The sequence below is a fragment of the Cebus imitator genome, unplaced genomic scaffold (assembly GCF_001604975.1).
Source record: "Cebus imitator isolate Cc_AM_T3 unplaced genomic scaffold, Cebus_imitator-1.0 Scaffold555, whole genome shotgun sequence".
NCBI lineage: Eukaryota > Metazoa > Chordata > Mammalia > Primates > Cebidae > Cebus > Cebus imitator.
This window is the reverse complement of record NW_016107870.1, coordinates 477027-494069: the sequence shown is the minus strand read 5'-3', so window position 1 is coordinate 494069 and position 17043 is coordinate 477027. Positions and strand designations below refer to the sequence as shown.

The 17043-nt window shown below is 55.0% G+C and overlaps 2 protein-coding genes across 2 annotated transcripts in view; one reads left to right on the top strand and one right to left on the bottom strand.

Annotated features, from left to right (window-relative positions):
* The window catches only part of PTK6 (protein tyrosine kinase 6), an 8367-nt gene extending 2208 nt beyond the window's left edge, over positions 1–6159 (top strand). The window contains exons 2-8 of the mRNA XM_017515712.2: positions 22–143; positions 677–840; positions 1285–1438; positions 2266–2427; positions 3995–4176; positions 4625–4778; positions 5090–6159. Of these exons, the coding sequence (XP_017371201.1) occupies positions 22–143; positions 677–840; positions 1285–1438; positions 2266–2427; positions 3995–4176; positions 4625–4778; positions 5090–5277 (1126 nt within the window). The 3' untranslated portion in view covers positions 5278–6159. The remainder of the gene's footprint in view (positions 1–21; positions 144–676; positions 841–1284; positions 1439–2265; positions 2428–3994; positions 4177–4624; positions 4779–5089) is intronic.
* Positions 6160–16541: 10382 nt separating this feature from the next.
* PPDPF (pancreatic progenitor cell differentiation and proliferation factor) lies at positions 16542–17043 on the bottom strand (the record flags this gene model as incomplete). The annotated part of the gene is made up of 1 exon (XM_037733892.1): positions 16542–17043. A coding segment is annotated over one exon (213 nt), but the record flags the coding sequence as incomplete, so codon positions are not given.

Sequence of the window (17043 nt, the reverse complement as noted above, 5' to 3'; positions counted from 1 at the left end):
TCAGGCCGCCCTCCCCTGCAGGTGGTTCTTCGGCTGCATCTCCCGCTCGGAAGCTGTGCATCGGCTGCAGGCCGCGGGCAATGCTGAGGGTGCCTTCCTGATCAGGGTCAGCGAGAAGCCGAGCTCCGACTACGTCCTCTCGGGTGCGACCTCCGAGCCAGCGCTTGCCTGCGGGGGGTCCTTGCTCTAAGCTCTCCCATCCATGAGGGGATCCCGGCTCGCTCTGCTGTGACTGGGGACCTGGGCTGTTTTCCAGGTGGCTCCCATGCCCTCTGCCCACCTGGGCCGATCCTCCTTGGGGGCTGGGTGGCTGGCTGCTAGGGCAGTTGTGAGGCAGGGCCCCTCCCTGGGAGGGCAGGGACTTCTCAGGCCAGCCCTGCCTGGGCACCCATGGGAACCTTGTCCAGCATGAGACCCTGCGTCTGGGGTGTGTGGGGTACAGAGAGACTCCGCCCTGTCCCTGAGGACTCAGCGTGGATGGGTTTTCGGGCAGCTCCCACCCATGTGGAGGCCACCTGGCAGAGGAGCAGGAGAGGCCCTAGAGCTTGGCCAAAGCCTGCAGGGCAGGAGGGAGTTGTTCCAAGGGAGCGGGGGCAGGGGTTGGGACTCAGAAACTCTGAGCAGGCGTGGGAGGCGGTGGACTTGGGCGGCCACACGGCTCTCGCTCTCCCTCCAGTGCGGGACACGCAGACCGTGCGACACTACAAGATCTGGCGGCACGCCAGGGGCCGGCTGCACCTGAACGAGGCGGTGTCCTTCCCCAGCCTGCCCGAGCTGGTGAACTACCACAGGACCCAGAGCCTGTCCCACGGCCTGCGGCTGGCCGCACCCTGCCGGAAGGTAGCTGCCCGCCCTGGCTTGGTAGCGCAGGGTCAGGCAGGCTGGGGCGGTCTCGGGCCTGTGTTTCCTGTTGGGAGCGGTTGGCCGGGCAGCGTGGGAGGGGTCCTGACTCACTAACCCGGGGTCCACTGGAGGGAATCCCATGGCTCTGCAGAGCAGGGGTGTTTGCCTGAGTTGGGTGGTGCCTGGAGGCCACCTGCTGAGCCTGGCCACTCTTGAGAGGCCTGCTGCAGTCTGTGGGGTCTTGGTCCCTCCCGTCTCTGGGCGTTTTGTGCTGGGCTGGGGGGCAGCTGCCTGGGAGAGTCTAGCCTCGTGCCAGACACTCAGAACTGCCCCCAAGCTGAATGTGGCCCTAAATCTGAGGGCAAATCCGGGCTCCCTGTGCTAGCCTCAGGTGGCACTTCCTGAGGGTGAGTCCCTGCCCTGTGTCTGCCTCCCCTCCAGCACGAGCCTGAGCCTCTGCCCCACTGGGACGACTGGGAGAGGCCAAGGGAGGAGTTCACGCTCTGCAGGAAGCTGGGTTCCGGCTACTTTGGGGAGGTCTTCGAGGGGCTCTGGAAAGACCGGGTCCAGGTGGCCATTAAGGTGATTTCTCGAGGTGAGTGAGCCCCTCTGCCTGGCCCCGTGCCCGCCCTGGGCTGCCCTCCCGCCCCCAGGGACCTCCGGGCTGGAGCCCCACAGACCACCCACAGCATCCGTGTGGGAGCAGTTCCCTTTCTATTGCACCTTTGCTTTTACCTAAATACAGTTATTATAAAAGAAAATTTGTCCAGGCACGGTGGCTCACACCTGTAATCCCAGCACTTTGGGAGGCTGAGGCAGGTGGATCACCTGAGGTAGGGAGTTGGAGACCAGCCTGACCAACATGGAGAAACCCTGTCTCTACTAAAAATACAAAAAAATTAGCTGGCTGTGGTGGTGCATGCCTGTAATCTCAGCTGCTTGGGAGGCTGAGGCAGGAGAATGGGTTGAACCCAGGAGGTGGAGGCTGCAGTGAGCTGAGATTGTGCCATTGCACTCCAGCCTGTGTGACAGCGTGCGACTCCATCTCGGGGAAAAAAGAAAATTAAAAATCCTTGATGTAAAGGAAAGCCATTCAAATAGATCCCTGGAAATCTGAAAAGCTTCCCCTGACATGCCTGGGCCTCAGCAGAGGTCTGGCCTCCATGTCAGAGGTCTGAGCCTGGGGCGGGGGCTGTGTGGTAAGAGCAGGTGGCCATGATGATCCCGTGGGAGCGCCGGGCTGGGGGCCTGCAGGGCTGGCTGCATTCACCATCCTCGTGGCCTCGGGAGCCAGGTGCCCTGTCTGGGGCAGGAGGTCCATGTGTCCTACATAGCTGCTGTGTGTGGGGGCAGGGCCTCGGCCTCTTCCTTGGTGCCTGGGGGTTCAGGGCCTGCACCCACCGAGGCCACCTGTCCCCGCAGACAATCTCCTGCACCAGCAGGCGCTGCAGTCGGAGATCCAGGCCATGAAGAAGCTTCGGCACAAACACATCCTGGCACTGTATGCCGTGGTGTCCGCGGGGGACCCCGTGTACATCATCACTGAGCTCATGGCCAAGGGCAGCCTGCTGGAGCTGCTTCGCGGTGAGTGGCACCAGCGCCAGGTGGGGCGCATGAGGAAATGAAGTGTACGTCCCCTCATGTCTATACGCACATGCACACACAGACACACAGGCACAGACACACGCACACACACAGACACACGCACACAGACACATGCACACACACACGCACACACACAGTCACAGACACACACACACAGACACACGCACAGACACACACACATGCAGACAGACACACACAGACACACATGCACACACACACACACACAGACATGCAGACACACACAGACACACAGACACACGTGCACACACAGACACGCACAGACACACACAGACACACATGCACCCACATGCACGCACACACGCACACACACAGACACACATGCACACACAGTCACACAGACACACACACGCACACACAGGCACACAGTCACACACAGACACACGCACACAGACACACAGACACACGCACACACAGACAGACACAGACACAGGCACACACGCACACAGACACAGGCACACACGCACACACACAGACACACACACAGACACGCACACACACACAGAGACACACAAGCACACACAGACACACAGATACACAGACACAGACACACATGCACACACAGATGCCATTGGCAAGCCCACCCCCCCACACCCACACCCCCCCCACACACACACTCAGACACACATGCACAGACACACACACACACAGATGGCAATGGCAAGCTCACTCCCTGCGCCTACACACACACATCCACACTCACATGCATGTACACACAGACAACGCACGTAGACACACATGCACACACTGACACACATGCACACACACAAACACAGATGGCATTGGCAAGCCCACCCCCCCGTCTACACGCAGACATAGACAGACACATACACATGCACACACGGACACACACGAGTCACACTGGCTCAGGGACGTCATCGTCTCTAAGTTCCATTATTTTTCTTTCTTTGTTGTTATTTTTTTTCTTTCCATAATATTTTTTTAATCACCAAAACCAAAGACACTGGCTCCAGGGAACAGAGAGGCCCCGCGTGAAGGTGCCGTTTGGCTTTGGACGGTCACATGGGAGGGGTCGTGGCGGGGCAGGAAAAGACGCTGACACACCACTCACATTTGAGCTCCGAGCTGAGGCTCTGTACCCTCGTCCTCACACGGAGGGCTTGACCGTCTCAGTCCCCGTGCCAGGCGGGGCTCTCCGCAAACAGAACGCCGCACGCTGCTGTCACTCAGCCATTCTCCCGAGTTCCCGCTGCGCACATCCCTCGGCAACGGGCGTCTCCTCGCTCGGCCTCCTGTGTCCAGCTTCTCCGCTGCCATCACAAACCTCCCCAAGGGAAGCTGCTGGGCTGGGGCACCAGGAACTGCTTCTTGGTTCTCCATACACGGTCGCCTTCCAGGAGAGCAGTGGCTGGCCCGAGGTTAATCTTAAATCAGGCCAGCTCTGCCCTTTGCCCCAGCCCGTCCTCTGAGCCCACAGAGCCTGGAGGCAGATGGGACATGACCTGGCCTCCACCCCGTCCTCACCCCAGTGGGCTTGGCTGACCCCGGGCTCCACTCCCCTCTGCAGACTCTGATGAGAAAGCCCTGCCTGTCTCAGAGCTGCTGGACATCGCATGGCAGGTGGCTGAGGGCATGTGTTACCTGGAGTCGCAGAATTACATCCACCGTGACCTGGCCGCCAGGAACATCCTCGTCGGGGAAAACACCCTTTGCAAAGTCGGGGACTTCGGGCTGGCCAGGCTCATCAAGGTAGGGCCCTCGGAGGGCAGGGGTGGAGGGCTCAGGGCTTCCTGTGTGGAGCTGGGGACTCAGCCAGGCGCATGATTCGGCCCCTGCCCTCGGGAGCCCAGGCTGAGCAAGGAGGTGGGAAGCCGCAGCAAGTTGGGGGGGTGTCCTCATTCCCAAAGGAGCACACAGCAGGGCCCACCATGCAGCCGCTGCCTTGTTCACATGCCGCGTTCACTGGCTCAGCCCAGGAGCCTTCCAGTTCCTGTGCCCCAGGCCCTCCCATCCCCAAGGACCTGGAATCCCAGGGGAAGCTGCGCTCCTGAAGGTGCTCAGGCCCCAGCGCGAGCTTAGCCACAGGCCGATGACCTGTGCATGGGTCCCACTGCGGTGCGGCCGCTGTGTGTGTCCATGCCATGGGGGCAGGGCAGAGGTGGCCCCCGAGGCCCACTCAGAGCCGGCCTGATTGCAGGAGGACATCTACCTCTCCCACGACCACAACGTCCCCTATAAGTGGACGGCCCCCGAAGCGCTCTCCCGAGGCCTTTACTCCAGCAAGTCTGACGTCTGGTCCTTCGGGATTCTCCTGCATGAGATTTTCAGCAGGGGCCAGGTGCCCTACCCAGGTACTGCCTCCAGTGTCCCTGACTGGGTGCTGGGGGAGAGTGGAGCTGGTCCTGGGCGGCTGCAGGGACGGTGGGAGGGGCTTCCCACAAGGGCTGCAGGGGTCTCTGCCACAAGCCAGTGCCTGAGCTCCACACCTGCACCGTTCTCTAAACACCCAGGCCGGTGCCTGGAGCTGCCCATTGGAGCCCCATCTGGCGGGAGGTGTTTGCAGCAGGCAGTGTTCCAGAAAGGGGCAGGGGTGGCTGGGGTGGCTTCCTTGGGGAGGGTGGGCAAGCTGGGCCCCAGCTCTTCTCATCCCTGTTGGCTGCAGGCATGTCCAACCATGAGGCCTTCCTGAGGGTGGATGCCGGCTACCGAATGCCCTGCCCCTCGGCGTGCCCGCCCAGTGTGCACAAGCTGATGCTGACCTGCTGGTGCAGGGACCCTGAGCAGAGACCCTGCTTCAAGGCCCTTCGGGAGAGGCTCTCCAGCTTCACGAGCTATGAGAATCCCATCTGAGCTGCTCTGGAGGGCACGGCCAGGCCCTGCCGAGGAGGGGCCTGGGCCACTGCCTGGACCTGGGGTCAAGGCCCACACGCCGCCCTGGGGTTACTGAGGTGATGGGTGCAGGAAAGCTTCACAAATGAGCAGTGCCTGGGTCCTATCCACAAGCGTGCTGCTCTCGTTAACCTGTCCTGTGAGACGGAATGCCTGTGTCCCGTACACGGCTGATTCTCTCGTTAACCTGTCATGTGTGCCTTGGGTCTCAGCTGCCGACAGGCAGCCTGCTCCGAGCCCACAGATGAGATGCCGGGAGACTGACTCGAAGCCAGCGGAGATCAGAGGGGATTCTGACCGCAGCCGCTCTCTGGGTGTCTGTCTGCAGTGCCCAGTTGAGGGTGGGACGCAAACACTCTTGTCCCTGCTTTTCCCAGTTCAGCATGGCAGGAGGAAGCCATTCGTGTGGGTTGTGACTCTCGTGTAAATTTGGTTTTGGTACAAACGGATCCTTTCCTCCCAGGGGCAGCTGCTTTTCTCCTGTTGGGCTCATGTTCTGAGAGCTTGGCTTTACAAAGGGTGAGAACGCTCTCCCTGGCCTCTGCCAGCCTGAGCATCACTGCCGGACGCGCCAGCCCCTAGGGGGCTTGTAAAGGGAGGTTTCCCGCCCACAAGGGCTTTTGCCACCTCCACGTCTGTCACTGGGTCAGTGCTGGACAGCCCCCTCCCTCCTGTGCTGACAAAGGCCTTTCTCTGCTGTCTGTGGGGTGGTTCCGGGCTGGGGGGCTGCCTCCTTTGTACCCCCTTTTGAAGGTGTCTCTTTCATCCATGGTTAGGTCATAAAAAGCTTATTGGTTTTGGTTCTGAGTCACTTGAAAGTCTTTTTGGTTTAAAATAAGAACAAAAAAGAGCTCAATACTGCCAAGAATAATTTTTACTGTGTTCCAGCAGAAATGTGATAACAGGATATTTGAAAGGATTTTTTTTGAGTTTTTGGGTCAAAAGTTGGCTTGATGAGAAACTGATAGTTGGACATGTATACCATCATCGTCTGTGCTGCCCGGGCTGGAGTGCAGCGGTGCGATCTCAGCCCACAGCAACCTCCGCCTCCCTGGTTCAAGCAATTCTCCTGCCTCAGCCTTCCAAGTAGCTGGGATAACAGGCACGTGCCACCACGCCTGGCTAATTTTTGTATTTGTTGTAGAGACGGCAGTGACGGTGGGGGGTCTCACCATGTTGACCAGGCTGGTCTCGAACTCCTGACCTTGTGATCCACCAGCCTTGGCCTCCCAAAGTGCTGGGATTACAGGTGTGAGCCACCGTGCCCAGCCTATCTTTTTAGTTTCTTTGCTTCTGTGATGTTTTTGACATTTGTGGTCACCAAGAAAAATAAGTAATGAAGATGGCTAGTTTTGCTTAATGTCGCATGAAATTTTCATGAGCAGTTCAAGGACAATTGTTACGAACAAGTGAATTAGGTGAATATGAGTGCTGTAAGAGTTGATAAATACATTTCTAAATTTTTTTTTTTTTTTTTGAGAAGGAGTCTTGCTCTGTCACTCAGGCTGGAGTATAATGATGTGATCTCGGCTCACTGCAACCTCCGCCTCCTGGGTTCAAGTGATTCTTCTGCCTCAGCCTCCTGAGCAGCTGGGATTACAGGCACGTGCCACCACACCCAGCTAATTTTAATTTTTTTAGTAGAGACAAAGCTTCGCCATGTTGGCCAGGCTGGTCTTGAACTCCTGACCTCAGGTGATTTGCCTGTCTTGGCCTCCCAAAGTACTGGGATTACAGGTGTGAGTCACTGTGCCCAGCCTAAATTAAAATTTTTAATTTTTACTTTTTAGAGACAGAGTCTGTCTCCATCCGCCAGGCTCAGCTCGAGTGCAGTGGTCTGGTCCTAGCTCACTGTAGCCTCCCACTCCTGGGCTCAAGCGATCCTCCTATCCCTGACTCCCAAAGTGTTGGGGTCACAGGCATGAGCCACCATGCCCGGTATAAATGAACTTCTAAACAATAATTGTTTTATAAATTATGTCTACTTAAAAACAGTTTCCAAAACCTTTTTGGTAATCTGCAACCTTAAAAGTTATTTTATACTTTAGGAGGCCAAGGCAGGAGAACTGCCTGAGCCCAACAGTTTGAGACCAGCCCGGGCAACACAAGGAGACCCAGAGATCCCATCTCTAAAAAAAAAATAAAAATAAAAAATTAGCTGGTGTGGGTGGCACCTACCTCGGTCCCAGCTACTTGGGAGGCCGAAGTGAGAGGATGGCTTGAGCCTGGGAGGGCGAAGCGGAGGTGATCACACCGCTGCACTCCAGCCCGGGCACCCCGCTGCACTCCAGCCCAGGCGAAGCAGGGGTGATCGCACCGCTGCACTCCAGCCCGGGCACCCCGCTGCACTCCAGCCCGGGCGAAGCAGGGGTGATCGCACCGCTGCACTCCAGCCCGGGCACCCCGCTGCACTCCAGCCCGGGCGAAGCAGGGGTGATCGTACCGCTGCACTCCAGCCCGGGCGAAGCGGGGGTGATCGCACCCCTGCACTCCAGCCCGGGCACCCCGCTGCACTCCAGCCCGGGCGAAGCGGGGGTGATCGCACCCCTGCACTCCAGCCCCGGCGAGGCGGGGGTGATCGCACCGCTGCACTCCAGCCCGGGCAGCAGAGCGCGACCCTGTCTCAAAGTAAAATAAAAACAAATAAGTAAATGAAAGTTATTCTAAGTCAAATTAAGTTATAGCTATCCAGCGCCGGACCATTTCTTTTTTTTTCATTTAAATTTAGTTTTTGTGGGTACATAGTAGGTGTATCTATTTGTTGGGTACATGAGACACGTCCACACAGCCATACAATGTGTAATAATTGCATCAAGGTAAATGCAGGCCCAAACAATCCAATTGTGCTTCAGTTCTTTGACATGTGTGTTGTCTCATACACAGAGAGAGGGAGAATGAATGAGAGCTAGTGTGTGATAGCACAGCAGGGTGACGAGAGTCTGTAGATACATATGAGACACGGTCTGGCTCTTCTGCCCAGGTTTAAGTGCACTGGTGTGCTCATGCCTGCCTGCAACCTCAACCCTCAAACTCCTGGGCTCAAGCAATCCTCCTCCCTCAGCCTCCTGAGTAGCTAGACCTACAGGCTACAGGTGTGAGCCACCGCACCTGGCTTACGTATCAATTACAAAGGGAACAGTGGTAACTTTGCTGCTAGAAGGTTGTGGGTGGCAGTTTAGTGGATCAAAGGTACCGTTGGTGGGCAGCCAGCATCCCATGCTCCGGGAAGGACGCCTGGCTCCCGTGCCCATCTGTTCACGCAGAAATGTTGGAAAAGCTCAATGTAGGGCCAATCTACAAAATAACCGGTTTGCATTCTTCAAAAGTTTCATTGTCATAGATTTTTAAAAGGCAGGCCCAATGTATGTAAAATAATATTAAAATAGAAAAGACTGAGCTGGGCGTAGTGGCTCACACCTGTAATCCCAGCACTTTGAGAGGCCAAAGTGGGTAGATCACAAGGTCAGGAGTTCAAGACCAGCCTGGCCAAGATGGTAAAATGCCGTCTCTACTAAAAATACAAAAATTAGCTGGGTGTGGTATCAGGCACCTGTAGTCCCAGCTAGGGGGCTGAGGCAGCAAATTGCTTGAACCCGGGAGGTGGAGGTTGCAGTGAGCTGAGATCGCGCCCCTGCACTCCAGCCTGGTGACAGAAAAACAAATCCTGAAACATTAATTGCTAAGCATAAGCGGATAGAGTTTTGGCATCTTGTTTTCACGCATTACAGAGAAGCTAAATATATTTGGGCCTGTTGATAAACATGAGAAAGTGTCTACGAGGGGGCCCCCACTTCTAAAATTGTGAGACAGCAGAACGCTGGGGCCACAGACAGCAGCGCCAAGCGCCTCCTGGTTTCCACGAGAAATTAAGGTTCCTAGGAGTTAAAAATTATGATTTATATAGACATACTTTTTTTGAGACAAAGCCCCGCTCTGTCACCCAGGCTGGAGTGTAGTGGCATGATCTTGGTTCACTGCAACCTCCACCTCCAGTGGAGGTGGGGAAGAGTCAGTGATTCTTTCACCTCAGCCTCCTGAGTAGCTGAGGCTACAGGCACGCACCACCACGCCTGGCTAATTTTTGTATTTTTAGTAGAGACAGGGTTTCACCCATGTTGGCCAGGCTGGTCTCAAACTCCTGACCTCAAGTGATCTGCTGGCTTTGGCTTCCCAGAGTGCTGGAGTTACAGATGTGAGCCACCACACCTGGGTGAATATGCATAATTAAAGCTATTAGAAATAATAAGGAAAACACTCTGTATACAAACTGATATGGTTTGGCTGTGTCCCCACCCAAGTCTCATCTTGAATTCCCACGTGTTGTGGGAGGGACCAGCAGCAGGTAATGGAATCATGGAGGCAGATTTTTCTCGTGCTGTTCTCATGATAATGAATAATTCTCACAAGATCTGACGGTTTTATGAAGAGTTCCCCTGCACAAGCTCTCTCTTTTTGCTTGCTGCCATCCACGAAAGATGTGACTTGACCCTCCTTGCCCCCTGCCGTGATTGTGAGGCTTCCTCAGCCACGTGGAACTGTGAGTCCAATTACAATTCTTTCTTGGCTGGGTGTGGTGGCTCACGCCTGTAATCCCAGCACTTTGGGAGGCCGAGGCAGGTGGATCACGAGGTCAGGAGAACGAGACCATCCTGGCCAACATGGTGAAACCCCGTCTCTACTAAAAATACAGAAATCAGCTGGGCGTGGTGGTGTGTGCCTGTAATCCCAGCTACTCAGGAGGCTGAGGTAGGAGAATTGCCTGAACCCAGGAGGCGGAGGTTGCGGTGAGCGGAGATTGTGCCACTGCACTCCAGCCTGGGTAACATGAGTGAGACTCCATCTAAAAAACAGAACCAAACCAAACCAAAAAATCCTCTTTCTTTGTAAATTGCCCAGTCTGAAGTATGTCTTTATCAGCAGCATGGAAAAAGACTAACACACAAACTTTACAAGAAAAAGAAAAATGTTTTTGTTAAGAAAAGTTATAAGAGATGAAGGATGTGTTCTCTGTTGAGGGAAATGGATTTAGCAATTCTCTACTGAAGCAGAATGACTGGTTCTTCCAGAATGAGATAAAGAAGATGTGGGAGGAAAACAAGAAGCAGATGGAGACATTAAAAAAAGGCTTTTAAAGGTTTGTGGAAAAGGAATCCTTGAAAGCGAATCTTACCTTGTGTAGTCAAAGCTGGCTAAGATTGGCGGGAGTTCTTCATGGAGTTCTTTTTCAACATCAGCTTTAGTAGTGAGAGTGCCCTGATGCCACACCAGAATTTGGTATTATGAAAACTTTTATCTTTTAAATAATTGGGCTAAGAAACAACGATTTTGTGTTTTATGATAATTTTAAGAAGATTTCTTGTGCTGCGTGTTTATCTTACTGGGTCTCAGGTTACTTGAGAAAACTGAGTCTTCTCAACACGACAACAGCTAAATCTGATTCCTAACTGTGGAGCCCTCTGGACTTGCTTTCATTTTGTTGTCACTTTGATTAGATAGCCAAGATCTTATTTAATCAAGTGTTTTAAAACCTTTTGACATTTTTGACAACTCCCTAGAGTCAAATTCTAAATTAAGTATTTTTAGGCCAGGCACGGTGGCTCACTCCTGTAATCCCTGCACTTCGGGAGGCTGAGGTGGGAGGATCACTTGAAGCCAGGAGTTTGAGATCAGCCTGGACAACAAAGTGAGACCCCGTGGCTGTAAAAACGAAAAATAAAAAACATAGCCAGGCGTGATGGTGTGAGTGTGTAGTCCCAGCTACTTGGGAGGCTGGGGCGGGAGGATCACTTGACCCTGGGGGTTCAAGCCTGCAGCGAGCCTCGGAAAATAACTTGGGGAGTTTCTAGAAAGGAACTAGGAATTCCCGAAAGGATTTGTCTTCTGCCTTGTAAAAGAGAGATGTCAAGGCCGGGCGCGGTGGCTCAAGCCTGTAATCCCAGCACTTTGGGAGGCCAAGGCGGGTGGATCACGAGGTCAAGAGATCGAGACCATCCTGGTCAACACGGTGAAACCCCGTCTCCACTAAAATACAAAAAATTAGCTGGGCATGGTGGTGCGTGCCTGTAATCCCAGATACTCAGGAGGCTGAGGCAGGAGAATTGCCTGAACCCAGGAGGCGGAGGTTGCGGTGAGCCGAGATCGCGCCATTGCACTCCAGCCTGGGCAGCAAGAGCGAAACTCCGTCCCAAAAAAAAAAAAAAAAAAAAGAGAGATGTCAAACTAATCAAGCTTATTTGATGTGAGAAGTAGAAAAGTTCCTTTTCAAAGTTTCCTTTCTTGTTGAAGAATAAGTGCACTAATAACTTCGTTAAGCCCTATCCTATGTAGCTGTCAGACGTGCCGTGCTTACAGGCACGTAGCACATTCCACGTCCTTGTACTTTAACCAGGATATCTGTGCTGGACGTGCTCACAGGCGTGTCCCAGCTCTCCATGGCTTTTACCTGTTTAGAAAAGTTTTAAAGTTGTTAGCCAATTGGGTTTTAGATTGTGAGGTCTGGCTCCAGCCCACAGTGCCCAGACACAGCAGTGAGGACGACCCCAGTGCGTCAGGGAGAAATGTGTGTGGTTCCTTTATTCATTGTACTCAGTGCTCATTTCTCTTTGCGGCAACGAGCATCTATTTCCAACATCTATTTCCAATATTTGGTATGCTACATTAGATGGAAAGCTTGTCAAATAATGAGACACTGAGTCTTCTAGGGGTTGTATCCATAGGCTTGTTTTTGATATGAGTACTACAGAAATGATAGAAAATCCCCAGAAATCTGATATGTTATCCTATGATACACATTCTGTCTCACGTTATTCCTGGAAATCTCGCACAATGTTATCAGTCATAATTTTGGTTACTATATTAAAGTGCTGTATGCCACAGAAATAACCCAGTTTCCTTGGCGACTGTGTCATTCCTGTAAGAAGCTCTCACCAGAGCCATCGCCCGGGCTCTCAGTCTTTGGTCATTCACAGTGATTGTCTCACTTTGACTTTTTTCTGAAAGCTTTGCAATCAGCCGGTTCCAAATGGCTTCCTCTTCAGTGACACAGGCTTCTGGTTAAGATCACACCCTTGAATTGAGTAAGGGTTTCCAGAACTCGAATGAGGAACCTGGCAGGCCCACGAAGCTGCTATCCAGGATCAATCAGAGCAAGAACTAATGACATGGGAATGAATGAACCTACGAGGATAATGACTTTTATCTGAAACATTACAGTTCTTTAATATTTTGTTTTCCAGATTTTAGAAAACGCTTTTTTTTTTTTTTTTAAGGGTCTTGCTCTGTCGCCCAGGCTGGAGTGCAGTGGTGTGAACACACCTCATTGCAGCCTCGAATTTTCGGATTTCCAAGCTCCAGTGATCCGGCTGCTTCAGCCTCCCAAACAGCTGGGACTACAGGAATGTGCCACCACACGTGGTGAATTAAAAAAATTTTTTTTGTAGATTCAGGGCTTTGCTATGTTGCCCAGGCTGCTCTTGAACTCCTGGGCTCTAGCAGTCCTCCTGCCTTGGCTTCCCACAGCCTGGGACTGCGGCCATGAGCTGCCGTGCCCAGCGTGGGCCGAGCTGTCTGCAGAAGGGCTGCTGGGGAGATTTCTCTGAAGTCTGTATCAAGTGGGGCAGCTTCAGGGAAAGGGCGGCTGTAATCTTCAGTGATTCTGTGAGGAAGGGTGGGAGGAAAACTGGAAATGTTGGTTTCATGACCTGTAGGCAGGTATCAGAGGAAATGTGTTCAGGACCAGCCCAGGTCACAGGTAGGTGGCAAAACCTCCAGACTGTGAACCGGGCTGGGATAGAATATTGGGGGCACTGTCGTTTTATTTTGAAACATAATTTTACTCTCTACAGTCAACACATTTCTTTTTTTTTTTTTTTTTTGAGATATATCTCACTCTGTCACCCAGGCTGGAGTGCAGTGGCACTATCTCAGCTCACTGCAACCTCCGCCTCCTGGGTTCAAGTGATTCTCCTGCCTCAGCCTCCCGAGTAGGTGGGACTACAGGGGTGTGCCACCACGCCCCGCTAATTTTGGTATTTTTAGTAGAGATGGGGTTTACCATGTTGGCCAGGCTAATCTAGAACTCCTGACTTCAGGTGATCCACCTGCCTCGGCCTCCCAAAGTGCTGGGATTACAGGTGTGAGCCACCATGCCCGGCTGCAAATTAACAAATTTCTATCAAAGATAATAAAAGATTGATTTGTTTGCAGAATAAGTTTGGGCTCATTAAACCTGGCTGGGTTATTTATGTGAGTGGAAGAACACTGATTAACCACACAGGTTCTTTCTCGGCTTTTGTTTTTCAACAGGATCTCGCCCTGTCGCCCAGGCTGGAGCGGTGGCACCATCATGGTTCCTCGCCGCCTTGACTTCCTGCGCTCAGGCGAGCCTCCGGCCCCACCCTCTGGAGCAGCTGGGACTACAGGCATGTGACGCACACCTGGCGAATTCGGTTTTATTTTAGTAGAGAGAGAGTCCCACGGTGTTGTGCCTGTGGGGTCCGGCCCTACGAGGGTCAGGGGGCGTCCCCTCTCACCGTGCTGAGGCGCTGGATCCCAGAAATAAGGAACAGCACACCAAGAGACCGGATAAGAGCAGCTGGGCTAGGGGGCCAACGCCACTTACAAGCGGACACAGGCGAGGCCCTGAGCGTCCAGGCGCGTCTGTATTTACTGGGTATAGGTCTGGGGGAAGGGGAGTGAGTGAGCTCATATAGTGATGGGGTCAAGACAGTCATGTGAGCAAGAAGCAAGGGCCCATCCTCGTTAGGTCACCGAGGCCAGGAAGTGGGTGGTGTGCAGCGAGGAGGGTGGCGTGCAACACCTCTTACCTAGGGGCAGGCCCCTTCGAGGGTTTTCCACAGTCAGCACAGTGGCAAGAGCTGACAGTGCATACAACCAGGCGCGATTATGCAGTTGTCCCGGAGCGGTTTTCAGCCTGGACGCTCGGGGCCTCGCCTGTGTCCGCTTGTAAGTGGCGCTGGCCACCTAGCCCAGCTGCTCTTATCTGGTCTCTTGTTCGCGGGGTTGCCGGCCTGCGGCCAGCTTTCCACAAGAATTGGACACAAGATACTGCAACTCCCTGTCAGGAGGAGTGACTCTTGCTCCAAGCCTGCCGTACAGCAGGTATCTTTATGATACTGAACGCTGCCGCCTGGGCCGGCCTGCCAGGTAGCGCATGCCCTCTCAGGCAGGGGCGCTACCGCCTGGGCCACAGACTCCCGTCCTGGTGTGGCTGTTTTTCCCTAGCTGTTTTGCCTGCACTGTGTCTGCTCTTGACATCCGCCGACTACAAACTAAGGTGTGACTACGTAAAAGGATTAAATAGATGAGCAGTCAGTTCTTCTTCGAGGTCTGCTTAGCTCTCCTTCCTCGGTGCCCAGAGGGATTTACTCACAGCGCTTCCCAGGCTCAATTCTCAGGTGGGATCCTCCCACCTCAGCCTCCCCAGTAACTGGAACTACAGGCATGTACCATCATGTCCGGCTAATTTTTTGGTATTTTTTAGTAGAAACAGGGTTTTGGTTGCCATGCTGGCCAGGCTGGTCTTGAACTCCTGGTCTAAAGTGATCCACCCACCTCAGCCTCCCAAGGTGTTGGGGTTACAGGTATGAGCCACCTCACGTGGCCCAATCTGTCTTGTTCAAGGGTCTCAGCCATGAATCTTGTGACAGGTGAGGAAAAGATAAGACTTCTCCCTGCTACAGAGAATCTCATGAAGGTGCAGCTCCCAATAGTGGGCCATAGTCACTCCCGGGGTCGTGAGGTCCTCCAGCCAAGGAGCCCCTGACCTGAAATAGGGGGCGATGATGCCCTGGGCAGCCCACGGTTCGGCTGCTTCCTCCTCCCAGCTGCTCTGTCCGACACACCAGCTCTTGGGCAGTGCCCCTGCCCCACGGACTCCAAAAGCCAGGACAGCTCCAAGCCCTCTAGCTCAGCTGAGACAAGGGCAGAGCCCCCTGGGCCACGTGCGGTGGGCACCTGAGTGTGGCTGCGCTCTCCCTTCAACACTGACTCCTACACCCTCACAGCTGTGTGTGCATGGAGGGGAGTCTCTGTGGGGACCAGGGGCTGTCCCACCATGGTCATCAGCAGCTGCTCCCATGGGACTCTGGGAGCCTTGTCTGGACACTGAAAAGACTGCAGAAGGCTCAGCTGTCCTTAGGAGCAGCCTCCCACCCCTGGGTCCACAGGAGGTGCCCCCACCCAGCTCAGCACTGAACCCAGCCTGGATGCCTGGGTGAGGCTGCCCGCACCCTTTGGACAGGACAAAGTCTCGACCATCAGAAGCCACAAGCCAGATGCTTTCCCACCAACTGGTGTAGCTATTTATAGTGCAGGGGGGCAGTGTACCAGGCAAGGAGCACCCACTGAGCCCCTCCTCTCCCCACTGAACCCCACTGCTCTCAGAGGCCTTTGCAGCCCCCACTGAAGCCCATCCTAGGGAGGCCCCTCCCCTCACGGTGTCCCCGGCCACACACCAAGTCTCCAGCCATCTCACTGACTCCCACCCCTCACTAAGCTGCCTCTCAACAGACCTGAGTCAATCCCTGCAGGCACCTGGAGGTGTGGGGACACTGCCTGCCTTGGTTATGGAGGAGTCTACTGAGCTCACAGCCCACTCACTCCTGTGTGCAGACCAACCAACCCCCCACCCCCCCCACCCCCCCACCCCCGCCCCCTGGCTCCAGGCAGGTCTGCTATGTGCCTGCCCAGATGATACAGCCCACCCCACCAATTCCTGCACCCTTTGACCTTTAAGCTGGGCTACCTGGCGCTGGAGGACCCCTGCAGAGTGCCTGCAGCCCCTACTCCTCAGCCCGTCTTGGGGTAACACCCCTACGGGAGGCCCTTGGGAGACGGCCCTGAAGATGCCCAAACCCGCTGGGAGGTGGCCTGCCAGTACGCACAGGTCCCTCAGGTGGGAGCTTCCCAGCTCACAGCCAGAGGCTGACGGCCCGGCGGCTCTTCGGGTAAGGGGCCCAAATCCCTCCAAGGACCAGCCCTCCCATGCTCAAGGTGGCTGCCCTGAGGCCTGCTTGCCCAGCTCCAGGATTGCCTGCTGCCCAGGGCTCCCTGGAAGCAGCAGGGAACCCCACCCTTCTCAGCCCCAGCAGCGGCCTCACAGTGGGACCAGGCCAAGGAAGGCCAGGGAGCCAGGCCAGCCCCCAACAGGAAGTGAGGTTGGGAGGGGTTCAGCCATTTCTCACACTCAGACCGAAGTCTGGCCACACAGTTCAGGCACACACCATCGGGGATGCGGCTGCTTGGAGTTTATTTTCCGCTTGGTGCCAGGTGCACAGTTCCAGGTGTCAGGAAAGCTGCTCAGGGCTGGGGCGGGCCGGGCGGTGGAGAGCCGGGCCCTCACTCCTTTTTGGTGTCTGCTGTGTGGATGTGGAGGTCTGCTGGCTGCAGCCGCCTAATCTACGGGTGGGCGGGGGGGCCTGGGGGTTGGGGGGCGGGAGGGGCTCTGGTGGCCTAGCGCCTCCGCAGGTCTGGGGCTGGTGGTCATCGCTCAAGTCAGGACGGCGGCCCAGCGCTGGCTGTGCTGGGCTGACCACCAGGCTGCTTCCTCAGGGCGTCCTGAGCCAGGCCACGGGTGGTCACGCTGCGGGAGGCCTGGGGGGGTTCCGGGTGCTCTGCAGACTCCAGCACCGTGGCCATGAACGGGAGGGTGGACTTCCCGAAAAAGAAGCTGGCCCACCAGTGACCCGGGTCAGCCTTGGGGATACC